General features: G+C 40.6%; 3 protein-coding genes across 3 annotated transcripts in view; 1 reads left to right on the top strand and 2 right to left on the bottom strand.

Moving 5' to 3' along the window:
- Window positions 1-6,103, bottom strand: part of LOC134877042 (kinesin-like protein KIF26B) — a 31,738-nt gene extending 25,635 nt beyond the window's left edge. Inside the window, exons 1-3 of the mRNA XM_063902394.1 lie at window positions 5,896-6,103; window positions 5,344-5,691; window positions 2,163-2,633 (exon numbers count right to left, since the gene is read on the bottom strand). Coding sequence (XP_063758464.1) covers window positions 2,163-2,633; window positions 5,344-5,691; window positions 5,896-5,943 — 867 coding nt within the window. The 5' untranslated portion in view covers window positions 5,944-6,103. The remainder of the gene's footprint in view (window positions 1-2,162; window positions 2,634-5,343; window positions 5,692-5,895) is intronic.
- Window positions 6,104-7,737: 1,634 nt separating this feature from the next.
- On the top strand, window positions 7,738-17,174 carry hnrnpub (heterogeneous nuclear ribonucleoprotein Ub). Its single transcript, XM_063901753.1, has 14 exons — window positions 7,738-8,388; window positions 9,776-9,890; window positions 11,611-11,690; window positions 11,833-11,972; window positions 12,128-12,227; window positions 12,741-12,853; window positions 12,970-13,233; window positions 13,346-13,465; window positions 13,570-13,698; window positions 13,785-13,953; window positions 14,059-14,340; window positions 14,433-14,701; window positions 14,831-14,983; window positions 15,277-17,174. Exons 1-14 carry the CDS (start codon window positions 7,923-7,925, stop codon window positions 15,325-15,327), a joined length of 2,451 nt encoding a protein of 816 aa, XP_063757823.1. The 5' UTR covers window positions 7,738-7,922; the 3' UTR covers window positions 15,328-17,174.
- A 4,499-nt stretch (window positions 17,175-21,673) lies between these two features.
- lft1 (lefty1) lies at window positions 21,674-23,632 on the bottom strand. The gene is made up of 4 exons (XM_063902742.1): window positions 23,368-23,632; window positions 22,927-23,173; window positions 22,572-22,811; window positions 21,674-21,998 (listed from the first exon to the last, which is right to left on the bottom strand). The coding sequence occupies exons 1-4, from the start codon at window positions 23,630-23,632 to the stop codon at window positions 21,674-21,676; spliced, it is 1,077 nt and encodes a 358-aa protein (XP_063758812.1).
- Window positions 23,633-26,511: the final 2,879 nt, after the last annotated feature.

The following is a 26,511-nucleotide window of genomic DNA, read 5'->3' as shown; positions in this document are numbered from 1 at the left end:
CCCCTTCCATGTCTCCTTGTTGACTCTTTCTTCTGTCATAGTCTTTTTTTATCTCTTTCTCTCTTCTCTGATTTCTCTCTGTAGTCTTCTCCTCCGCCCTGAACTCCATCACCCTCTCTTCTATCTTTTTTCCTGCTTCCCATCTTGAACAGTCCATTTCCGTCTCTTCTCATGCAATGCAATTTTGCTCAGCCCTGCTTCTTGTCTCCTCTCTCCTTAGACCTCTTCTTACTTTCATCTCAGCCACATTAACCTGTATTGATCTGCTCTCACAGTGAACCTGCCTGGCTAAATTCTCTTGCTAAGCAAAGAACTGTTTCGTTTGAGTAAGATGTTTCATTGTTATTATCAAATGTCATCCGACAACTCGATTATGAACAACGGTCTAATTACAGTAGTGCTCTCAGGGCTTACTCAGTCCAATTGACCATTTGCAAAACCCTGCAGCTTTATTTACTGTTGCTATGCCTGTAATGCTTTCCGTTCCTGCACTACCTATAAAGACAGTTTTACTGTATCAATTGAAAGTATTTTGATAATAATAGGTGCTTCATTTCAGACAGAAGTAGACAAAAGCTGTAGATTTGGCCAACAGAAAGCAGATTTATCAGTTAGTTAATAAAGCTAATGCCAACTCGATGCGCCTTCTGCCGAGGAACACACCAAATTCAATTTATGGTTCATGTAGAGCACATTCTGTTAGGATATTTTTTTATTTTAGAGTTTATTCCAAACAACGCATTTTCCGATAAGGATATGGCAATGTTCTTTTTGCGTTTCAGGAGTACTTTTTTGGACAAGCTTTGAGCCTTGTACACAATCTCGAGATGCATGCCCAAAAGAAAAGCCCACATTCCTGGTTGGAAGGACAAACACACTTACCGAAGATTTGGATATAAACAGGTTTTTCAATATGCAATATTACGCAATGCTGTTGGAAAGAGGTCCACTAAGGGTATGAAATCCTGTTTGACTGCTGTATGCAAACAGGAATAAAAGTGAAATATTCAATGTCATTACTCATGTAACGGCTTAAAAGAATACTGTCTCTTTTGTGGAGCAGAATGTTGAATATTATGTGAATGTAAACAAGTTTTTCACACTCATTTTAAAAAGAAACTCATGTTCAAAGGTACTTTAATATGTAGTGATGTACAATATACTTTAATACTAAAATAATTAGGGTAAAGTTTAAAGGTTCTCAACAGTAGATAATCCACGTAGACAGAAAAAAAGTTAAATAATTACACTGTAGAGTCAACGGTATCCAGCCGTAATGTTTTCGAAGGAATATAAGGAAAATATGTAAACTGGAACTCATCATTTTTCAATTCAGAGGCTAAGCTTTTGGTATATTATCAACGTAACAAAATCAAAAAGGTTAAAGATAAGGACTGTTGTGTTTGCGTAACATCACGTGCAAGGCAGTTCATTCTTATTGGACTGAATAGGCGCCATCTTTGAGTCTGGTGTGCAGTTCTTATAAAACATTCATGGTGGATTTGCACACAGCCCAATGCACAACACCTCATTACGTGCATGCTGCAGCTACGGTTTATAAAATATGATTGGACAATTGCTATTCCTGGAAGGGGTTAGTAATGTTCAACAGCGATTTTTATGAATCAACCAGGTCAGATGATATCTTCAATTGGTACTTCAAAGGTTTGATAGATTTATATTAACCTTTTGTCAGTTTGGATCAGGAGTAAAAACCCACCGAAATCTAACTACCTACATCATACAAAACTTCTGAAACACCCTCACTCACCTTGTACAGGTCTACAACCTTTCCATGTGGGACATGGGGGAGGGTGGGCTCAATCTGGATGTTGCTTCCATCACAGTAATGTATATTTCACCATTCAGCTGCCCGTTAAATATGACCATCCCCCTATTGATCACAAGTGCTTTTGACTTGCCGGCTTTTATGACAAGGGTAAATCATGACCCAATTCCATTCCATTAGCAAAAGTACTTTTAAACAACGTCCTCAGCCATGGGATCTAAATAGGCTCTGATTGGACACTATGAATCATTGCTTTCCTGACACGTGCACCCGTAAAGAAGTACTTTATCCATATAGCTCATTAAAAGGGCAATGCACACTAAGGGAAGTGTTATGTGTGATTTAGTGGTAAAGAAGGCTTTTAAAGGGGTACCTTATGATGAGAGTACATGGTGACACCATCAGCGCTGGACGCAGATTTAGAGGCAACCAGCTGCTGCTGCTCCTCCACCCAGCGGCCCATTTCGTGGTTGGGCAGCTTGGGCCCCCTCCGTCTGAGCGTTTGAGGGGTCCTCTGAGGCGTCCTCGGGCTCCTTGGGCTGTGGGGGCTGTGTGTGCGGCTGTGTGGTTGATGCACAGAGTCCCTCGGAGCTCTGTCTCCATGCTTTGTTGTATCACTTAGTCCCAGCAGTGTGCCTGTGCTAAAGCTGGGTTCAAAGGGAGGCTTAGCCAATGAATTGCCCCGGTTCAGAGCCAAGTGGACCGCCTCTTGTTTGAGCTGGTTCAGGTTCACACCGCAGGACCCACACTCACCCTGCTCCCTCTCTCTACCCCTGGACTCATTTGAAGAACGACTCTGGACGTGAAGATTTTCGTGAAGAAATGCCGACAGGTCACTGGAGTCCTGCAAAATAACCAAAAATTAGCTGAAATATTTAACATTTACTTGAGGTGTTTGAAGTAGTAACTTAAGGTAGCCTTTAATTGTGTTGCAACAAAATAGACCAACCTAATGGGATAATGGATTCAGCTCACGCTTCTGCTGAGCACATAATAACCAAGGCTAATTTGCTTTATCTGATTTCTGGCTTGAGGATTACATGAATGATTATTCGGCGAGTGGAGATAGAGTCATGGTAAGGAACTATAAGCAATCAAAGCACTCAGCAAAGTAATCAAGGAGTGAGTTTCATTGATAAAAACTGCTTCTGTCATCTTTAAAAGGGCATTGGAAAATAATGTATGTTTATATTTTAAATGTAATGCAACTTTAGACATGGTTAACATTTAACCATGGAGCATTTATTTAATGTTTTTTTATATTAACGGGTACTGAGAAGAATTGTGTGATGATAACATTATGAGACTGTGTAACTTTAACATACAGTTGTTTTCTATATGGAAGATCATATATAAATGTGATTGTCATCCATCCAACACGATGCCATTGATCGATAGTCTACCAAAGGATTGTACAAGCAAATAAAGTCTCTAAAACTTCAGACGTATTAAAAGGTGAGGGATTTATTTTATATCAGGGGTTATAAATCCCTGTATGTCCTGATAACCATATAGAGAAGCAATCGCCGGCAATGACAGTCTTCTCTGGGATCCCTCCAACAATGCTCATTAAGTATGTATGAAAAGAAGAAAAGCAAAATGTGAATCTGAGATGTTAAAAGTGCATGTTAAAATACACAGATTTTTTTTTAAAATGTTTTTATTATATTATATATATTTGTATATTATATTTCAATTTTAGGTTTGAGTGTGTTGAATGTTCCAAATAAAATGATGTCATATTTATGAATAAGGCTGTTTACACTAGTAGCCAGATGGGCGACTGTACTTTCCATCTTAGCCAGATAGCGAGCCCATCCAAAACGATGACATTACAGAGCCTGAATGCTTTTGGAAAATCATACTCCGATCAATAAACCTGCAAAGAGCTGGGCTGGCTTATCAGATTTCTTCTGGCCATGTCTTTAGCCACAAGATACCATCTTCTCTGCCACCCCCCTCCTTCTGTGTTATGCTCTGGCCTTGGGTCTCTCGCTAAAACATGACGCTAGCTGTGCCCCATCCCACTTAGGAGGACAAAAATAAATAGTCCTCCCTCAATGGAGTGGACTGTGGAGAGGACACAGGGATGTCGAGATTAAATATTCATGGCCATTTGGAGGCACTCACGCAGGAATGGCACTGGTTTACTTTCTCGATTGGAGTGTGTTTGATGGATGTTAGTGGTGACAAATGTGCAGATGGATGTATGGGTGCATTCCTCAGAGGCAGGACTGACTTGACGACATCATTTACATTAAAACACCTTTTAACTGACTTAAAGAGACCCTATTATGCAATTTTGGGATTTACCCTTTCCTGTAGTGTGGTATATAGCTTTTTGTGCATGTAAACGGTCTACAAAGGCTTAAATCTCAAAGTTACCTCCAGAGGGAGTTTCTCTCTAACACACTACCCCCCTGCCTCAAACCCTTCCATTGTACTCCTTTGTTTACTTCACTGACAAAATGACATCACTATGTAACACCTACGTTTCTATTGGCTACATAGGCTACATGCAATGTACGTGTAGCCTATCAGTTTGCGCAGTGTACAATCTACGTGATAGGCTAAGGGACGGGACAGCTCTAAGAGGTTGACCAATCACAACAGAGCCTGCCGGCAAACCAATCAGAGCACTGGGCTCTGGTTTCAGACAGAGGTTGAAAAGAGGTGCTGTACCACAGCAGTATGAGAAAATAAAGAGGTTTTTGAACATTAAAGCATGGAGACATGTCCCAGTAGAAGAACAACATACAAAATATGAACCTGAAAATGAACGTTAAAGGGCCCCTTATAAGGTTAAAGGACCACAGAAATATGTTAAAGATGCAGCTCTATGAAAATGAAACTCTGGATTATTTCATTATAGGGTTTTTTTTTTTCTTCTCAAGTAATACAAGAAACTGATGATTAAGGCCCCAATGTACATTTTTCATATTGTCCATTTTGTCCAAACAATACTAAATCCTTAAAATTTGCAATTCACTGTTACAGCACACATGAAAACCAGCAAATGTTTTTTTCAGAAATGTATTTCATTCTTTATGGATCAAAATGACACTGATAATTGACGAATTAAGAAGAACAAAATATTATTTATATAAGTTTTTTTTTATCTGAATCGTAGACAAGGTAAAATTAACATTTACACATATAAAATTATATTATATTCTTTGTTACTATATTATGTTATCTGATAAATACACTGTTAACTGTATAAGGGTGAACTTTATTTTAAGTATGGGGCGGTTAAAATAAATATAGAATCTTGAATCCTTTATTTTAGTTCAATAAATATAACCTTATCCTTACATCATTGCATTAAAAAATATCAAGGGAAATCGTTTCATTTTTATTTTCAAACATGACCCTGGACTACCACCTGCTGATAACTCCTTCCACGGGATTAGATTATTTTTAAAAAAACTTTAAAACCATTTAAACATATATTTCTTCCCTTATCAAGATATCAACCTTAAAGTGCATACTGATCTTAAGTGCATTTCTGCTCCACCACATCCCTGAGCAGCTCCATCATCGTGGTTACTGACCTTGCAGGAGAAGTGATGGTGCACAGCCAGGCTTAGCGCTTGCTTCTTCAGAGCAACGAGGGTGGCCGAGCACTTCTCACAGCAGGCAACTTTCCTATCGGACCTCCCAAAGCCGGGATACGCGGACATAGTGCCTCTGCATAGAGTCCCACTCGCAGAGGACATGGTACTCCTGATGCGGTCTCCAAAGCTTCCAGGCAGGGACTTGTAAGACGGGACAGCGTCTGATCTCTGGCACATATTCCGGTCTGCTCTGGACTCCCCAGCCCCCTCTGGAGGAGGACGCTCCTTGGGTTTAATATTTACAGGAAAGCAGTCGGGCTCAACGTGATGCTCCACTTCTGAGCTCTGAGAAATAAATTACCATAAGAAGGATGTGTGGGCTTTGGCAGAGGGGAATTACAAGTCAATCGATGGGTGGACAACTGTAACCACACCCAAATGTTATTTATTGCAGCCAAACATTAATATTCTTATATAAAACTCTATGAAGACCATGCAATGTTTTCAAATTCTTAATAATAATTTCCACAATGACTAAATTCGACTTACCCAGTGTGCTCCAGGAAATCTCTCTCCTCTTCCATTCAGGGATGACATGACAACTTGTTAATATTTAAAAAGATATCCGAACAAAGGAAGAGTGCACTTTTACATGGTTTTTCCGAAGATCCGTGGATAAAAAGCAAAAGTATTTCACTCATGGTAGGTTTGTATAAAAAAAAATATGATAAAGTAAGGTCAGGAGATGCTGTGTGTCTCAGAGGAGAGAGGACAGTGACAGAGGAGGAGTGAGCGCACTGAAGAACACTTCATGATTTCACTTGGATATTTATTATAACATCCTCAGGGAGGCAGTAAAGAGCAACACTCATGCAGGAACTAGCTGTTGCACAGTTTGTTTATGGAATTACCTCCATTTCAAAATATGAATCCCTTGTAATCTCTCTAATGCAGTAATTTATGTCATAATATTTGGAACACTCACTTGATTACTAACTGATTGCATGGACATGATGAGCCATGCAATCAGTTAGTAATCAATTACATAGTATAGATGTTTATATTTTACGGTAAATAAAATATTGTTAAATATGTTAAAAATATTGATTTAATGTATATATTTATTTTGTATATTTGTGTATGCGCAATGCCTTGCAAACATGCTGCCGTAAAAAAAACTTTTCTAATCCCAATTTGGGATTGGAAAAGTTGTATTTTACATTGTGATGTCAATAAATCCATTGTCATATGCCCCATGAAGCAGTAGAGGAATTTATGAATTATGAGCCAAATAAGAGGGCAAGTGTAATTGAACTATGCAAAACAATAAATACATGATATTCATATTGTAGAATTAAGGTAGAAGCAGAACAACAATTATATTAAAGTGGTATCTCCAGCAATCAAGTATTGCCCTCCCATAAAGCTAAGGGACTTGGAGGAGACATAATAATCTCACTTTAAAATCCCTAATTTAGATTTTAACACATGAGCATAACATTAACAGACTTGACATAGCGCAAAAGCCAGACAAAACATAACTGTTTTCATTAAATGAGTAAAACAGTGAAGTATACCAGTAGGTGATGTAGTATGATTTTTCTTTTTTTAGTTAACAAAAGGGTGACGAAATATCAAACAAGCTTTATAGTGTCTTATCGCAGAGGGGAAGGTTTTTTCTGCTGATGCATAAACAAATTCCATATTGATTAAATAATATATCAAATGTGTTATTTATTCTTATTTTGGTGTTTCTGTTGTACAGAGAGTCCTTATTTGTGTTGTGCACATACGACACAAATAAATCCATGTAGGCCCATTTAGAAACAATTTATATTCAAAATGATACAGATAAATTGTTAGTCTCTTCCTTTACTTTATTGGTTTAGTAGTAGATGATTTATTGTATCTACATATAATTGTACAATACGTTTTGATGTGAAAAAACGTTGTAAATTGTGAGATTTACTCAATTAAAAATATTTTATTTATCGTTTATATTTATATTTTCCCTTCAAAGACATTACTTTAAGGAAGAGTTTTTACAAAACATCTATTCAAGCCCACTTCATACAAGGACTTGGGTTCCAGGTATCTTATATTATAGGCAACAGTACCAGGCTATTGTTTATTGTAATACTGTCCTATTATCTAGCTTTAGAAACACGTAGCCTGCGTATTTTAAACTCCTATTGCTATATGCAGTTGATTATGCCAAGTTATGTACATACTTTTAGTAATAGTGCAAAAAAAAGTAATATCCTGAGTGTTTGCCCCACTTTCTTCCCCACATCAAGGCTTTTTAAGGGATGGTTTTATCATTTGGCAAACGACAGATGGTCGGCGGGCTATATAACCACCAGGCCGCGCTGCTTTCTGGGTAATTACGGTAAGGGAAGTCATCCGCCTCCCCCACACCCAGCCGCTCAGCTCTTTTGCTGGTTAAAGCTTGGTCGGACAGCGCGGTGCCATTTGGCGCAGTATTGAGCTTCATCTTTCGACAAAAGGCGTCCAATTATTTATTCATTGTTGCATTTGTGAATTTTATTTAATATATTTGCCTCTAACTATTCACAATGAGCTCAATTAACGTCAAAAAGCTGAAAGTGAACGAGCTGAAGGACGAGCTGAAAAAGCGTAATCTTTCGGACAAGGGTCTGAAGGCCGAGCTGATGGACCGCCTGCAGGTCGCACTGGACGAGGAGGCCCTCGGCGGAGATTCCCCGTTGGACCCAGAAGCTGTGGCGGCCGAGGGTTCAGGCCAGGCTGCCGACCATGAGGGCATGGGAGAGGAAGAAGAAGGCGAGGGCCCAATAGAAGAAAGCATGGAGGCCAATGAAGAGGAGGAGGAGGAGGAGGAGGAGGAAGAAGAGCCGGAAAATGGAGGCAACGATAATCCCGTTGCTGAGGACGAAGAGATGGGTGAGGGGGAAGAAGACGGAGACGAAGACGACGAGATGGATCCCATGCTCAAGGGTGATGTGGACGACATGGAGAAAATAGACACAGAGGATGGTGAGCCCGCGGACCAGGCTGCAGAGGGTGAGTCGGCCGGGTTGGTTTGAAAATGTGTCTGGCTGGATGGACTGTGGCTGGGTGTCGAGTTTTGCTATAGCGTTAATGCTACCGCGGTAGAGAGCCGACTGGGGACAATTACATATAAAGTCGTTGCCATACAACAGAGCGTCCGCGTTAGCTAAATAGCATAAACCCACCAAACTAGCCAGCGTTAGCATCAAACTGAAACCGTTAGCATGAAAAGCTAATCTGACGTTAGCATCGGTCACCACCTTGGTAAGCTAAGGTTCACTATTTTGTAACGGTAAGATTCGATAATCCGTCCACTAAGGTTAATTTAAGCTTATTTATAATAGTCCAGTGTTGGTAGAAGCATTAATTTCGGGTATTAAGTAGAAACAATATGTTCTTTTAACCTAGCTTAGTGCGGCTTTTCGTTTTGCTTGGTTAGCTTGTTAGCTCGCCAGCTAACATCAGTTTCTTTGTGTCTGTCGTGCAGTGCTAACTAGCGGATCAGCCGGTTAGCTAGTTCAGAGGTTCCCATCATTATGGTTGTCTACGAATGGGGTGGTACAGTGGAGGTGCGCCGATACGATCACTTGTATAACCTATTTTAAAATGACGTAACGGTAAAGCAGTATATTTAAAAGTTTGACTACTGCAGTGATTGTAGGGTGTCTTCCTCCGACTCTTAACTAGTCAGAAGACAATTGGGCAGGTCCAACCAAAAGCAGTTCTCCTAGGGAATAAACAGAGGAGTGTGGCCTGCAGTTTAAAGTCTTACTGTACCAGCCTTCCGTAGAGCGGAGAACACCTGAACTGTCTAACCCAGAGCTGTGCAGAAGATTGGTTAGGCACGTGGTTAGTTTGTCGGTGGTTCGAATAGAAAGTGTGGTCTTGTTGAATGAACATAGACAATCCAAGTTTATGTGATTAGCCACATAGGTTATGTAGGGCAAGATATGGGGGGAGGGGGTCAACCCAGGGCTAAGTAGGTATTCTCATTTCCTTGCATGATGCATTTGTCCCAGACAGCAGTAGACTTGACCTCTTTTAATGAAATAGCTGGCTCCTACTGAGAAACACATATTCTAAGCCTTTTATTGTCGGCTTAATGTCCCTTTACTTTGCAGAGATTTGTTTTCCAGCCCCAGCAAACACTATTCACAATGTTCATATGGACCAGCCTACATTGTAATTCCTATCTCTGGTCATTAGAGCTGTTACAATTTCTGATTGTGTTTTTATTTAAGTGTAATCATGAGGTGTTGCCTCTTCTTTATTTAATATTGATGATTATGGTCGACACTGTAACTAATGAACGGGCTTTGTGGGCCAGAACCCCACTGCCAGTCCGACCTCTCTCACAAAAAGGAGCACCTCATTCTATATCTTTGTTCTATTTTCAAAGGGGATGCGGACAAAGACACGAATGCTGATCAGAAGAATAAGAAGGGTGTTAAGAGACGCCGGGAGGAACATGGAAGGGGCTACTTTGAATTTATTGAAGAGAACAAATACAGCTGGTAAGGATGGGACAGAGCAAAAATGGCCTTCAGCATCCCTGAAGCGCCATCTATAGCTTTGTTGAACTGTATTGGCTTTAAGTGCCAATGCACATATGCCTAGCATGAGGAAAACCCTCATTTTCAAGTATTATATTTATTAATAACCTTACTTTCACATGTGTTGAGGGTCATCCCTGACTACTTTAAGAGCCTTACCTTTTACAGTGCCCACTCACATGTGTGACTGCATTCTGTAGCAGAAGTGCAAAAATCAAGTCTCTCTGAATTTCCACATTTGTTCCTCATGCCACTTATTGTTTTGGAAAGCCCATTGTGTGCTGAAGGTAAATCAAAGCTGCTCAAAGAGAACCCAGAGTAAAGTAGCAGATGTGCACTTGGGAATGGAGGGAGGGTGGAGAGGATTAGCTCAGAGGCGTGGGAGGAGGGGTCCACTGCTGCAGGGTAGCCACAAGGATGTAGCAAATTCCCAAAACGTCCACGGAGGAGCTCACTATTGACCGTCCATCGTCTTTCCCTCGCAATGCTATTTAATTTATTTCGTTTTTGTTTTTTATTTCACTGGTTGTATGACGTCAAAATGCTATTTCTGTCCCATGTATCATGTCTTGTGTGTATGTTTTCATGGTGTGGATGTCTGTGTGTTTGCAATGCTTGTTTCTATCCCTCGCGCAGGTGACATCATGCATGGTATGCATGGGTACCGATGAGTGGATGTGTGCATACATGTACCGACTTCTTGGTCAGTGTTTTTGTTTTCATTGCGCTGTTGACACAATGAGGATAAACCGGTTAGAAATCAATTTTAATACATTTTTTGCCTGAATAGATAAATGTTCCACCAGATTTGATAAAATATCATAGTTTTGCTGCCTTTTTCTGGTACCCACCCCCTGTTCTCTGACAACATACATTTTTTAGTGTCCATTAAGACTAGTGAACATTCAGCCACATTTCCCCCAACAATTGTTATGGTTTTAAATCTACCCTATTGGAAGCCATTGGGTCTATAGAGCAGCAGCCATTGTTTGAGCAAATAGCTGACCTCACTGACCATATGCCCCCACCAACCCCCTCAACATCCATGACAGTTGTCTCTGGAGATGTCTTCCTACTAGAAAACGACTTCACTGGATTTTCTTAAGCCTCAGCGAAATGTGTATTTTCAAGTTTCTTAAACTTCCCTTGAGATATTTTGGTACCTATTCTCACACTACAGAGTTGGTAAGTTGCTGTAGCTCTTGTGATGCTTTTAAAAACCAAACATGGTAGCAACTCATAATTGCTAAACAGTGACTTGGTCTGGACCTTTTTTAATCGAGAATACCACTTTACTGTTTCCAATTCCACTGGCTATCATCAATCCTTGAGATCATAAAATCCTATCTGAAAGTCTTATTTTATTATCACCTTCACCAATGGATAGCCTTGCATGCCAGGGCTAGCAGGAATGCTTTCTCTCTGTAAGTCTCTCGTTTTAGATTTCGCTGGATACGGGAAGGTAAGTGTTGTCTGGCCCATAACACAGCTGACAATCCCCTGACAAAAATGTGGAGGCTTGCGTGCCCCATTTTCCTTCTCTATTTTGTATTTATTTTCCCCTAGTCTGTCTTTCCTCCTCAAATATTTTTCAGCAAGTGGTATCCATGGCATCTATATGTTCCATGTAGCTGCACTGACATGTAAATCCTCTAATTGACTGGTTGGCATCTCCTTTCAGGGCTTCATTCAAATCCCCTGTGCCACCCCTGGAGGAAGAAGATGAGGAGTTTGATGACACCAAAGTCTGCCTGGATACCTGTGAGTGATTTTTAAATGTGGAGAATAACAATATCAAGGAAATCTGAAGCCAATTTTATGACTTCAAACACCTGTCCAAGAAGACCAGAACTACTGGGGAACATTTGTGTTAATATTGACTGTCCTTTTTGTTGTGTTCCAGACAACTGCGACCTGCACTTTAAGGTGTCGCGGGACCGCTACAGCGCCTCATCTCTCACAATGGAGAGTTTTGCTTACCTCTGGTCCGGAGGCAAGGCCACCTACGGCATGAACAAAGGCAAAGCCTGCTTTGAGATGAAGGTACAGTTACAAAACTGTGTTTACAATTGACCCTTCCCTGCCATGTGCATCATTACATCTCTGAATGATTTGAAGCTTATGTAGAACGTTAAACAATGCTTACAAATATGTGCGAAAAGTATCCTGATACAACTGTGTTTTCTTCATGTCAACAGGTTGCAGAAAAAATCCCCGTGAAGCACATTTCCAGCAAGAACATGGAGATTCATGATGTGCAGGTCGGCTGGTCCCTGTCTACTGGCACCCTACTCCTTGGTAAGTTTTTCATCGGACAGTTCCAATTTAACTGTGGCAATGTTCCATCCAATTTTCTACTTGGTCTCATCACACGTGTTGTAGAGCTAATTGTTATGTCTATAGTGATCTGGCAATCATAGTACATCATTGATTTGATTCACAAAATGGTGACCAAGCCAAAGCAGCCATTTTGCATAACTCATTCATGCAGAATAAGGAAGAGGTCAATATTGAACAGTATCTTGTTAGACTTCATAGTGCATTTCATTCATTGCAAGACAAATTTCAGGAATTCTTGCAGGTCATCTGTATAAGATGAGACTTAGAAGCAGGAGGCTAATGTGATCCTGCATGAAATGGCAGTCTGTCCTGATAGCTCCCTCTGGTGGTTCACAAGCAGCGTGCCATGATGATGTAAAATGGCTCTGGATGATATAGTGGTCTCTGGGCTATGTCCAACATCGATGAATCAGAGTTTGAGCATCTGAAAGAGGATTTGTCCAACAGTTGTATTCTTCCTTTAATTTACAGGTGAGGAGGAACATTCTTATGCATACTCTGGGAAAGCCAAGAAGACAACCAACTGTGTGACAGAGGACTTTGGAGAAACCTACGAGGAGAATGACGTCATCTGCTGCCTCATTGTAAGACATTGAAGCTGTTGCTAAAAACTGAAAGAAACCAAGCAAGAGCAAAAATGATAATTATAAAAAAATGTCACACATTTTTATATTCATCCATTTTTGCCTTCTTTCTTTAGGACTTTGAGGGAGACGAGGTGGTGCTGTCCTTCTCTAAGAATGGCGGGGAGCCAGTTGTAGCTTTCCAGGTCAACAAGGACTCTCTGGGCGGCCAGGCCCTCTTCCCCCACGTCATCTGCCACAACTGTGCTGTAGAGTTCAACTTCGGCCAGATGGAGACTCCGTACTTCCCCCAGCCCCAGGGCTACACCTTCCTGCAGCAGATCCCTGTGGAGGACCGTGTCCGGGGGCTCAAGGGCCCACAAACCAAAGCTGACTGCGAGGTAAGCATAGGACAGAGTAGAAAATGACATGTGTCATACACTGAGCTTTTTTAAAACTACAATATTTAGCAGAGTTTGATTTTTAATTGTTCTTTCCCTTAATGTCATGTAGATCATAGTGATGGTCGGCCTGCCAGGCTCAGGGAAGACCACATGGGTGAAGAACCACGTCCAGGAGAACCCTGGGAAATACTACATCCTGGGCAGTGACACAATTGTGGACAAGATGATGGTCAGTACTGATAACAGCTGCTATATTCAATAACTCCGGGAATACTGTGTCTTGCTCTGTATCTCCTTCTGCTTTAGCTCTAATTAACCCGTCATCTTTTACAGATCAACAGTCTGAAACGCCAGTCAAAGGACATCACCAAGCTGAGCGCCATTTCCCAGAGGGCACCACTATTCCTTGGAAAGTTCATTGAGATTGCTGCCCGCAAGAAGAGAAACTACATCCTGGATCATGTAAGTGGCTTGTTTCCAATATATAGATAATACAGATGAGTGCTTTTTTATTTCACAGTACAATTGATCCTCTTTCTCTCCCCCAGACTAACCTGTCTGCCCCGGGCCAGAAGAGGAAGATGTGCTTGTTCGCGGGCTTCCAGCGCAAGGCTGTGGTGGTCTGCCCATCTGACGAGGACTACAAGGAGAGGGTCCAGAAGAAGGTGGAGAGCGACGGCAAAGAAGTGCCCGAGCACGCTCTCTTCAAAATGAAAGGTATAGAAGAAGTGTCAGCCGTAAAGAATAGTAGGAGTAAGTCTTTGTTTTATTTTGTGAGATTCCGGTGTCATCGTGTTCTGGTTTATTTTCCTTCAATTCCAGGCTTCTACTCGCTGCCGGGGGAGGGGGAGAGCTTCAATGACGTTGTCTTCGCCGAGCTTCAGAAGGAGGAGGCCGGCAAGCTGCTGGAGCAGTACAAAGAGGAGAGCAAGACCGCTCTGCCCGCTGAGAAGAAACCCAACCAGGGAAGCACAACTCCCAAAAGAGGGGGTGGTCTGCGTGGAGGCGGGCGGGGGGGCAAGAACCAGTTTGGCCGTGGCAGTGGACCCGGACAGAGAGGCGGCAATCGCGGAGGCTTCCAGAACAGAGGCAACTTCAGAGGAGGTAAACAGACCTTTTGGGATGTTATAATGCCATTATTTTTGCTAAAAATATCATCGTATTCAGGCTAACATTTTAAAAAATGTTTGATGTAGCTCCCGGCCCCCGTGGAGGCTTCAACCGCCCACCTCGCGGATTCCTGCCTCCCCCCGCCTTCAGAGGAGGCTTCCATAACCGTGGAAACTTCAACCGTGGCGGTGGACCCATTCCTAGCCTGGGCGGATCCCCTCGTGGCGGACCAATGAGAAACATGGGACCCAGAGGCGGACCCATGAACCGAGGTGGCCCAATGAACAGGGGCAACATGAGCAGAGGAGGTGGCGCCAACATGCACCGTGGAGGAGCCCGGGGACCTCACAACCAGGTGGGTTTGATAACGAATCATACTTCCTGATATCATCTGGTTTTTTTTACAGTAATTCTGTAAAATGTCCTTAAATTTATAGTAGCATTTGTACATGGGCTTCATTTTCCTGTCACTCTACTCCTACAGTTCCAGCAGAGAGGAGGAGGTAACCGAGGCAACTATGGCAACTTTGGAAACAAGAATGGCAACTTTGGTGGCAACAGGAACGGCGGCAACTTTGGTGGCAACAGGAACGGCATGGACAAGGCCCAGGCCTTCAACCAGAGCTGGCAGCAAGGGGTCAGTATTTAGAGCAGAGGAAAAATCATTCACAAGACTTCTAACACTGTCAGAATTCCACACAAAAGCAGATGAGGCCCACATTTGAATAGTTGTATGTGAATTTTAAAAAAAAAGGTCCTTAAGGTTCTTAATTCCTCAGTGAGGAAATACTGAATGACTGTATCCATATTTTTGAATTGGTAAGAAAATGGATAATCTGTTAGCATGTGTATCATTTTTTTGTTGTGATTATACATATGATGAGTGTACGTTCCCATAATAAACGGTCTTCTCTTGTGTGTCCTGTGCAGTTCTGGAACCAGAAGCCATGGAGCCAGCAGTACCAGCCTGGATATTACTAAGATATTTGTAATGGACTGGTGGCCCACACTAAGATCCACCGCTAGCCACGGAACATCCCTCCACCCCTGCTTTTTTCAGATGTTCTTGTTCTGGAACCCACTTTTTAATAACTTAAAAAAAAAAAAAAAAACACCCGCCTGAAAAAGATTTACCACGATATGGAGCAACAACATTCCACATCAGGGCGGAGACTGTCATCCTGAGTGTAATTGAAGCTTTATATATATCTACCAACACATGTACAACGTGGGTTTCCTCAAATCATCCGTTTTCTTTCTTTCGTTGTACATTTCCTTTTTTCACCACTTTTAAATGACATGCTTTTAAAGAAATGTGTTTGTTATATCAGGAACCAGAAACATTTCGCTAGCCCGGCAGATGTTGAGATATTTTTTTTTTGTTCAGGGTTGTGCGTTTTATCTGTGCTGTGATTTTTATTTTGCTTTTTTATTACAAATTGTAAATATTATTTTTTTTTTTGGCGTAGTTTGTATGAGAAGTTTAACGATTGAAAGGAACCTTGGCTTGTTAGCGAGAAGCATGGTAGCTGCATATATTGTGAGTCCACTGTCAATCAGTTAAACTGAAGCAACGGATGAATTGTCTTTTGTTCCCAGTATCAAACCTGTAACCCAAACTCCATAGATCTACAATAAACAACTCGTTGGCTTTTTTACATTCTTCCTGGCTTATGACTTTTGATTCAGTTCAAAGGTGTGTAAAAGACCTTTGAGTGGGCGGTGTCCTAGTTTGCTACTTCAAACAGGAAGGACAAGCCTCCAATTTACGCCTCATTAGCAAAGTATTCCCTTCAAGTGTGTCTTTGATACCATGTAGCTATTCTAATGTACATTGCTTTGACAAAGTGTTTTTGGCCAAGTCATTTCAAGGATCTAAGTAAGCCATTTTGTACTACATTTCTCCTTTTTTAAATTTGTTTTAAAGTATTTATTCCTAGAAAATGGAGCCCTTGATTCTCAGGTTTATCAAAGGTTCCTTTAGTGCAGTAGACTTCTGAAAAACAGTAAGCACTGATCAACTAATTCCAAATCAAAACCACAATTTATGATTCAAATGCCACTATTGAACATGTTTCTGATAGTTCAGCACAAATGATTGAGTGAAAAGCAGGCAGGGTTACTCATTTTCACCAGCAAACCTAAAGGGCTGCACCATATTACAACACCACCCTGATGAAGACGTTTTTCAACTTAAAGGCATTATTTTTGAATTTCACGGTTCATCTAAGTCACTGTGTGGCTCCCGCAATAATGGCAGCTCCTCATCCAACAGCTCATAAAATGCCCCGGCACATTTTCTCTGGCAGAGGAGGCCCTGCTTGTTCCAACATCAGAACTGAAAAACACCCTGTAAGAAAACCTGATCTGTGCTTCTAATTTGTACCTCCCCGTGTTATTAACAAACGTGTAAATACATCACTATCTCAACCATGCACGAATGTTCATTAATGGGCTACGAGTAATAACTGTATTGTGATAAAGAAAGTGTTAGTTTGCCTAAATAACTGCTGTGTGATGAATTGTCTGCTATATTTAAATGTGAGGAGAGTTTGTGCTCCTTTTATTCTACTTGATACATAAAACCTAGCAGAATGCAAGCTTTGAGTTTACAGTATAACACGACAGACACTATATTTTTATCGCTTTATGTTGCAGGTTGTATATCGGGTCTTTTATTATTAAACCCACAATGCAAAAGCTTTGGGACATTTTTCAGATTTGTTGTCTTTTCTATCTTACAGTTTTTTGATATTTGTGTTAAAAGAATTTGGGACTGTTTTTTATTTTAATTTGTCTCAACTCTATTAAAGTTTAAGAAGCTGGTATATGATTGTGTGCGTTATTACACTCACCTGGAACTCACTCCCCAAACACATCTGTGACTGTCCCAATATCACCACATTTAAATCAGAAATCAAAACTCCCCTTTTCAGAAACTGCTTTTAATCTGTAATTAATGTTATGTTTTATATAGTAAGTTTTACAAGTGCTTTATGATATTTTATTTGTAAAGTGTCTTTGAGTTACCTTAAAAGCGCTCTATAAATAAAATGCATTATTATTAGCTAATAATCAGAATCGCTAAAGTAACTAAATGTGGCAAAGTAGTGATGTATAAAATACAATACAGGCTTTTAAAATGTGATAGAGTAGAAGTATAAAGAAGCATACAATGAAAGTACTCTAAAATTGTACTTAACTACAATAAATGTACTTCCTTACATTCCACCACTTAGTTTATGCACCTTTTGTAGAAACTACCGCCTTAAATATGTATGAAATGCTCAATCTGGTCCATTTGATGATTTTGACTCAGTCACTTGTTTTTCTTAAGCAATTACTGTTAAGCTTTGGCTTTATGCTCAGGTAAAAACATCTCTCAGATGCAGGTTTCTTGCAGTTACCAAATTTTCCTAGACGATTTCTTATTTTTTACTGCATTCATTTTTGAGACTTTAGCCATACTAGCCACGGCTAAAGGAAGGGCAATATTTGTGCAGCCACTACTTTGGTATGGACAAAAATATCACAACAGCTACTAGATGGATTACCATGAGATTTGGACATTGTCCCTAGAGAATGAATCCCAATGCCTTCTGCGATCATGAGGATGAAGTGTGTTGTTCAGCTTAAAATATCTTGACAACTTTGGTATGGCTTGATAATAAAATACTGTAGCAACAGATTTTCTAGAGCACTGGGGGTAGGTACTGCAGGCCAGATTTGGCTTGCCGTTTGACCGAATGCTTTAATTTCTATGGAATTAAAAGAAGTATTTTATAAATTGCTCTTTATTCAAATTGTATTTGGTTTGTCATTGAATACCTGCTTAACCAATGACATTGTGCTTGGTACTAATTAGCAAATGTTTGCATGCTAACATGCTAAACTAAGAGGGCAAACATGGTTAACATTACACCTAAAAAACATCAAGGCTGATGTTAGCATTTAAGCTAAAAGTTGTTTGTAGGTACAGCCTCACAGACCTGCTAGACTGTCTGTCCATTCTTGTTTCAGAGTGACTGTCTTTGTCACTGTACCCCGTAAAAGCATGCTCTTTCATGGCAGGGCCTGCCGTCAAACATAATTTACCTACATTTGATTGATTTTGCTCACTTATAACTTAATTCATGAAGCATATACCTCTAGTGAGTGTATGTTTTTCTGTATGTGGCCACCCCTGATCTAGATAGTTCTGGTGTGGGTCGCAAAGAGATGGCTGAACTTTAAGGGGCATACCTTCCCCTGTTTTTTCGGACTGTAGTCATTTTACAGCCATCTCTTCCCCCATTCTCGTTGAGTATTTTACAAAGAGCGAAACAGCGCCCCTCTAGATGTTATGGTGAAACAGTATATTGTACTTGTAAACTAATGTCATAGTCGAGAAGAGGACAGCAGAAATTGGCATCCCTTGGTGAAATAAAATTAAGGGATTGACCAATTAGATGAGGCTACCGTCATGCCCCTTCCAGAGCAATATAGCTATCTATATAGCAGAGCTATATAGATAGCTATATTGCTCTAGCCCATTTCAACCTGTGATTAGTCAGGGCCATGCCAAGGGAAGTCACCCACCCTTTGGCTTGACACTCAAATCGCATCAACATCTTACTGTCATCACCGCCGTTAGCAAGTACCAACATTAGCAAGTGCAGTTATGGTGGAGATTTAGAGTATTTAGTAACACATAATTTTACGAAACTTTCGCTACAGGCAAAGTGTACGACAGGCCAATGCCCAAACTAGAGCAGTGTGTACAGAGAGGAATAAGGGAGGGATTCGGACGTTCAATGTCAATTATGTCCGCACGGAGAGGCTAACTGGAAGCCTAAACTTTAGCTGCAGGTGTTCCTCAGTCTGAAGAAGATGTTTTATTCCAATTGTTTACACACAGATAATCAGCACCGTGGATAGCACCCATATAGGGCCCGATCACCTGAATAGATGAGATTGTTTATCTTTTTTCAATACTTTTTTATTTTTGGACTAAGGATTGAGCTAATTACAGAGTTTACAAATGTGTGTAAAATGATACCGGGTGCTGTAATAACTCATCTGGTTATGTCATTTTAAAAAAAGGACCTAGATTATCGGCTTTCTCAAAAATGTCCACACGCCCTGCTACTGGTGTCTAGCTAGCTTCAGTAGCAGGCTGATTAGATAGATGCTTTGTTCATACGGTTGACATGCTTAGTTTGGTAGAAAGAAAGTAGTTCCTTCATAAAAATACTTTAAACATGGTCTGTGGGGATTATCTTGAGTAACTGGGTCATGGTTTATGTAAAGACCTATTGTATTTTTTGCCGCCATTTTTCAGTGCCATTTAGCTCCATTATATTGGAGACAAGGATTTATCTTTATGGCTGATATCCTAGCACTGGATAACTTGCACCCAAACAAACAAGATTAATAAATAGCACGTAAGGTGCGATTTTTTTCAGCGCAAGATGTGAACATTAAAACATCCTCCACAACTGAGCTGTAATGTTAGCTAGCGGAGTAGAAAGACGCTTTCCCATGTGCGGTGATACAGTTGACAGGTGTATTTCAGTAGAGAAAAAGCCCTTCTTTCATAAAGCTACTTATTTTTTTGTACCTGGATCATAATTTATTTAAAGAGACATTGCCACTGTTCCACTGAGTTGCTGTCGATGGCCAACGGTGTATGAATGTGTATGAATGTTAGCTACCTTAGAGCAAGTGATACTGCTCTGCATGAATGAGGTGTGAATGGGTGAAGGGCTCGTAGTATGCAGAGCTCTTTGAGGGGTTGAAAGACCAGATTACATAAATTGGAGTTAATTTATCATTTACCATAGAGTATTTAAAAGGTATTCTTGGCACTTTGAGCACAACAAGCCAAGTGCCGTCTAGCGCCATTGTATAATACAAGGCTTAATCTGTACGGTCAATATCTAAAAACTCAACAACTTGCTCCAAAACAAACTAGATTGATTATTATATTCCCACAAATTGTAAAAAAAAAAAGAAAAAAAGAAAATCATCTACAACTGAGCTGTAACATTAGCTAGCTGAGTAGTGTATGCTCTCTTCTGCAAGGTGACAGAGTTGATGGGCCTTGTTTGGTAGAAAGTAACAAGTTCCTTCATAAAACTATTTCCATCATGGTCTGTGGATTATTTTGAGTAACTTGGTTATAATTTCGAGTTGTTGCTTAAGCACCACAAGCTAACTGCCATATGTTTCCATTGTATTGAGGAGAAGGCTTTATCTTTATGGTTGATATCTCAAAACTCAATGACTCACACCCAAACAAACTAAATTGTAAATAGCACTGCAGGTTAGATTAGGTTTTTTTTGTGTGTTGTTGGTCGGTGTTAAAAAGTATGTTCGATCTACTTTGAGTTCATGTTGCACGAACTTTCAAAGGGGATGGATAATTTTGGTAAGAGCAGTAGTAAGAGTGACGGCCATTCTCCACAGCACCACCTGTGTCTCTTCTAGGCTTCCTGGTGTTGCTTGAGGTGCATGTTGGGGAATCCACTTCCCTCCCAGACAGACATCTGCTTGTCTTTGGTAGGGCCACATGTTTATCTCCATTAGCAGCATATTAGTGAATGACAAGACCCCCCACTCAGACGGCAAACAGTGTGTTAGGTATTGGCCCTGATTAGCAACGTTTGGCCCGGTCTAAGTCTGATGTAAACATACCACTGGCGAATGCAAATTGACTTCATGTTTCTCTGTATGTGGCCGTGTACCTCCTTCCCACGGCAAATAAAGCATTACAAGTGGGTTTGTCAACAACAGTGTGCCCTCAGTGAAGCAAATGTTATAAGTCATTAGGCAAATTATTTGCTCTGCTCTACAATTTCCTATAAGTGTAAATGAAGAGGTGGCAGGGGCAGGCTGTATGTAACTGCATGTGAATGTGTTCATGAATGTGAATGGGCCCAGACAGCCGACAGCAGGGAAGAGGAGGAAGAGCGGAATGTGAAACAAAATATTTTATTTTTCCAAACATAAAATCATCCATATTATGTACAGCTTGAAAATATAACACATCAGACAGAATTGGAGGGATTGCTGCCAGATTCCACACAGATTCTCATACAAATTTGAATAAAAAAGATATAAAAATGTACAAAATATATAAAAGTGCTTGTGGAAAGGGGGGTTTTAAATGGCAGCGGGACTTCCTGTTGTGTGTGAAACTCCCATTTAATGTCCATTTAAATAGAAAGTACTCGACGTGTTGTTAGAAACTATTAAATACATCAACACCCTGATGATAAAAACACTATAATATTCCTATTCCCAGCAGTCTGGGATTATAGGAGAACTACAGCAGTTTTCCATGACATCATGCTACGGAGACATTGTCCATGGCACAGGCACACTTCTCCACAATCATGTTGGGGAATTCGGCCACCTCTATCTCAGTGTAGTCGCCCTTCTTCACCAGGTACATGATGGGTAACGGGGCGCTCTCTGACGCAGTGCACCGCCTCTCCCCGTAGCCATAATTGCGTTTGGGTTGCTTGCAGCCCCCGGTGCACCTGAAGGCTTGGTAACCCGCAGGCTCGATGATCCAGTACTGCGTCCAGGTGAGGGCGCGGAAGTTGATGAAGTACTGTTCCCTGCAGCAGGTGTCTTTGTTTTGGTTCATGTCGCAGTCGCCACGAGATCTGAGGGAGAAAAGATGACTAAAGTTAGATAACAAGTCCCAAGTGTTCTTTTTACAGGAGGCCCTGCATTTCTTAGCTATACCCCTGCTGCCTGCTACCAATTGATTATCCTTTTCCTTGTTGTTCATTCATAATATGCGGTAAAACACAAATATAATTACATGGGCTTTTTGGTCTTTACTTGGTTTTTAGCAGCCAGTAAACTATTGAGTGCAATTCTGCTATTTTAAATGATTATTTAGCTAGGTTTTCACATGCAAGGAGTTTTCTCAGAGTGATTACATAAACATATTATATATATATATATATATATATATATATATATATATATATATAAATAACAAAACATAAAACAATAAAAGATAGGAACAAGTGTGTACAAATATTTACAATATATCTGAAAAAATCTCATAGTTGCTACATTTCTCATGACCCTGAGAATGAGTAAATTGACGCCCCTTTGCCACACCACAACAAATCCACTAATGCAAATGGTGACAGGTAAAGATGGAGGATATGGGCTAATTGTCACACTGACACAATATCCTGTATATCAAAAGCTCGCGCCCTCACCCGTATTCTTCGAGGTTCAGTGTGTAGAGGATGAGCTCAGGCTTCCCCAAGGTGTTGTCCGTCTGCTCCTGGGTGGTAAAGCGCACACTCTTGGCCATCTCTGCCGCGTAGCTGCCAGGTCTCTCGCCCTCGATCCACACCTCCAGGTACATAGGTGTTTTCTGCTGCGTCTTGGACCAATAGTGCACCGCCTGCGTCACATCAAAGCTCTTCCAGCCAGTCTCGTGAATAGGTATCAACCTGTGAAATGGAAAGATAAGGGCGATTAATTAAATGATGCAATCGAATTATTATTAAGATAACCCACTGAGACACTGATTGCTCTACGCGTCACAGTGAAAAAATGATACCTTACCGTGAGTCTACCAGCGACGTCCTGTTGGATCCGTTGGGCAGCACCTCCACCCAGTAGATGCTGACCCGGGCGTTGTTGACGGGCCGGTGGCTCTTCCTCTCCACCGCGAAGCGTTTGTGGTAGGAAGCCCTCTGGTAGAGCTTCAGTTCCGCCATGGTCACCTCGCTGTTATCCGGAATCCTCGCCTCCATGTCGAACACCATGCTTTGCCGAGTGGTGTCAGAATACACAAACTCTCCGGAAATATCTAAAACAAAAAGCATTATAAGCGTTAAAGTTCCACTCAAGTTCTTTTAAATCGATGTTTGGTAAAGGGAGCTTGGTGCGTAAAAGAAGTGCTGCTCACAATTACGCACGGAAATACATGTGTAACTATTGTCAAAGCTTTTTTGTAAAATTCAAACAACATGTGAAGTATTTTCAAATGGTAAAACTTCTTACCTGCATTTCCAGGGATTCCCCTCAAGATGCCAGCCAGGCTGGGCAGAGATCTGCGTCTCCTGCTGTGGTGCATCTTCAGCATAGACGTGTACTTATTTTTGATATGCGCCGGAATAACCAGATTCTCCAAATCCCTTTTATGGATTTTAGGAACTTCATCCAAGTCAAGCTTCTGCAGAAGCGCGTCCTTCATATCCTGGTGCGTAAAAGCCTTGGAGAGCCCGAAGATAGCGGTGCAAAGAACACAAGCGCGGAGGAAATCCATGAGTGAAAACGTTCTTCAGTGTGATAAACAGCAGCAGCACAGTAGCACAAGTCACCCAGAGTCCGACAGTGTCCCTCTGACACTCCTGTGGCCCCTTATATCGGACCGGCCCTCCCAGTCGTTCGCACTTTGTCAAAGGGGGCAGGGACCCTTATCAGAACAAAGGTGTGACAGTACAGCCCCATCCTAAACAGGATATCTAAGTGGCCATACTTCAAACAGCAACAATTAGACTCGAGTGCCATCCGTATAGCGGAGGTGTAATTTCACCATAGTTCCACTAAAACTGGATGCTTGATGTCGGTGGTCTGTGTTGCATTTGATGTCATTGGGGATGTACAATCTGCTCTTAATGCTGCAAATATAAATTTCGATTAAATACGATTGTGGAAAATCACAGACAAATAATAAATTGTTATAAACTATACTATTTTTATTATATTTTTAAAAGCAAAATGTGTCACAACGTTTTAATTATTATAATAAAAATGCACTTGCAGGATGTATTGACAAGAAAACTAACATAAATGCATTCATTTGGCATGGATATGTTAAGTTTAAGCAATTTATTAAATATGTGGCAACACAACCAGTACTCGAGAAGCACACAACAGCAAGGAATTCTATAAATAAAAATAAAAAAACATAATCCTCCAATAAAACAGCCCAACACCTTACTCTCGGAACATTCAAATAATAACAAAAAATCAATAAAAGACAAAAAAAAATACAATAACTAAGAAATAAACATAACAAACTGACACTAAAGGAATTGTAAAATCTGTAAAATGTTCATACTTCTGTAATAAATTCTTAATGTGGTGACATTACAGACAATTTCTGGAAATAAGTCAAAAATAATGGCCATCTTTTATAAAATGAGACTGTCAAATGAGTTTAGCTTTAGGAATATTTAAGAATGTATTACTAATAATGTCCAACAGTGTTGTGCAATAAAATGTAGGAATATTATTGAACGTCAACACAAAATATAACTGAGGATTAAAACCTTACACATGTAAAATAACCAAAGGGACTTTTATGGTTTGGTGTCCAATGAGTCAAACTAAATTCTTTTTACGTTTAATATTTCCAGTTTTAAAATGCTTGTCCGCTCTGAAGTGTTCCAGGCTGCTACACATGCGTCCCAGACAGACATCTCTTGACCCTGTGAACCTGTGATGCCCCCTCCTCAGAAGCACCCTTGTCTACACACACCCCACTCTTGTCGTGTACATTCCTCTGGACGATGTCAGTCTGGCAACAGTCTGTCACACAGCGGCATTATTTCTGTCTGGGTGGCTGAGATGCAGTTTTGTCCAGCAAAAGATGGACTAAGATCTAAAATAACACAGCAGGCCATCCGGTGTGTTCATCATGGCACAAGTGTATAACAAGGGGGTCGAGGACGAAGTGGTGCAGAGCTCAGAAGGAGGGGAGGGGGACGAGAGGATTAGATGTTTATTCCGAGCCCTGTCACCCATTCTTGGCCCTCTCCAGCAGATTAAAATTATTAGCCAAACAGACAGTTAATCCAGGGGCTGGGGGGCCAGCTCGGATGTGGATTGGGGTAGGCTCTTCACAGGTTGGTGATTATCTGATTCCATTGCGAGGATTTGCCTTGCCTTTTTTGTCACACAAACATTAGAAGAGGGCTGCTCTCACTGGCTGCCAGAGCTGCTGCCTGCGGTTGTGTATTGGCCTGTGTTTGCTCAGAGATGTCAGACAGACTGAAGGAGCACACAGGAAGAGCAAATGACAGATGACTGCCAGACCCGCTCTCTGCAGCCAGCTCCTGCCTGCAGCTTACACACAAGACAAATTACTAATTAGTGCAGCTGATACCGCGTGATGCAATCCATGCAGGAAACACTCACAGGATGCATTAGTTCACATAAAAAATAATAATAAACCAATTGCATGTGTGAAATGCAACTATTGCATATGTCTAATAACATGTTCACAGAGTTTTAATACACAGTTATTATCGCTATGGTGTTGCATTTATTTTAATTAATGAATTGCATATTTGTCAGGATTTTCTCTTTCGCGTATGCAAGTTCTGCTACTTTTTGCAAGATTTAATACATAAATGAAGGATGATTTGCAATTGTGCATATGGAGTATAATTATTTGTTATTAAGTGATAATGATGTTTTTTAATCGATCATTTTTCTTTTTATTGCAGAATTTGTGGCAAGAATGATTGTATGCATTTTCTGCAACTTTTTGCAATATTTAATAAATACATATAATGTACAACATCAATGTGCAATTGTGCATATGTAGTGATATAATTTCTCTTGGATATTATAGTATTTTTTATTATAAAGAAATAGTATATTATGTCAGAGTTAGTCTTAAAGCCTAATCATGAAAATCATGAACACAAAAAAAACGTAACAAAACAAAACAACAATTACATACTGTGTCTTGTGAAATCCATTGTGGATCAATTATTCCATTAGTAAATAATGCCTCAGTTCCACACTGTAAAATTAAAAAAAGGCAACACATATTTACATTTATTTTCTTTATGATCTAAATGCATTTTATAGGAGTTTAAATGGGAAAGTAAGCTCCACAACACATATTAAAACATATCTGCAGCCTTCTAGATGACCTGATGTCAGTATGCTCAGTGCAGACATGTAAATCCCTGCATCCATTGTCCAGTCCAGCCAAAGTGCCTGACTGTCCCCAATAGGAAACCTATGAGTCCTCTCTGCCTCACATTACAAGCCCTAATTCGGGAAATTAAGATGCCCTTTGTGTGATATTTCTCAGTCTTTCTTCCTTCCCATGCCAATCAAAGACAAGTTGCCCAGTTCAAAGCTCCATCTGATGCTCTGAGGTGCAATTTCTTTTCAATCAAAGGC

Source organism: Eleginops maclovinus, chromosome 15 (genome assembly GCF_036324505.1).
Source record: "Eleginops maclovinus isolate JMC-PN-2008 ecotype Puerto Natales chromosome 15, JC_Emac_rtc_rv5, whole genome shotgun sequence".
Lineage (NCBI taxonomy): Eukaryota > Metazoa > Chordata > Actinopteri > Perciformes > Eleginopidae > Eleginops > Eleginops maclovinus.
The sequence above is the reverse complement of the archived record's forward strand: the minus strand, read 5'-3'. Positions and strand labels throughout refer to the sequence as shown.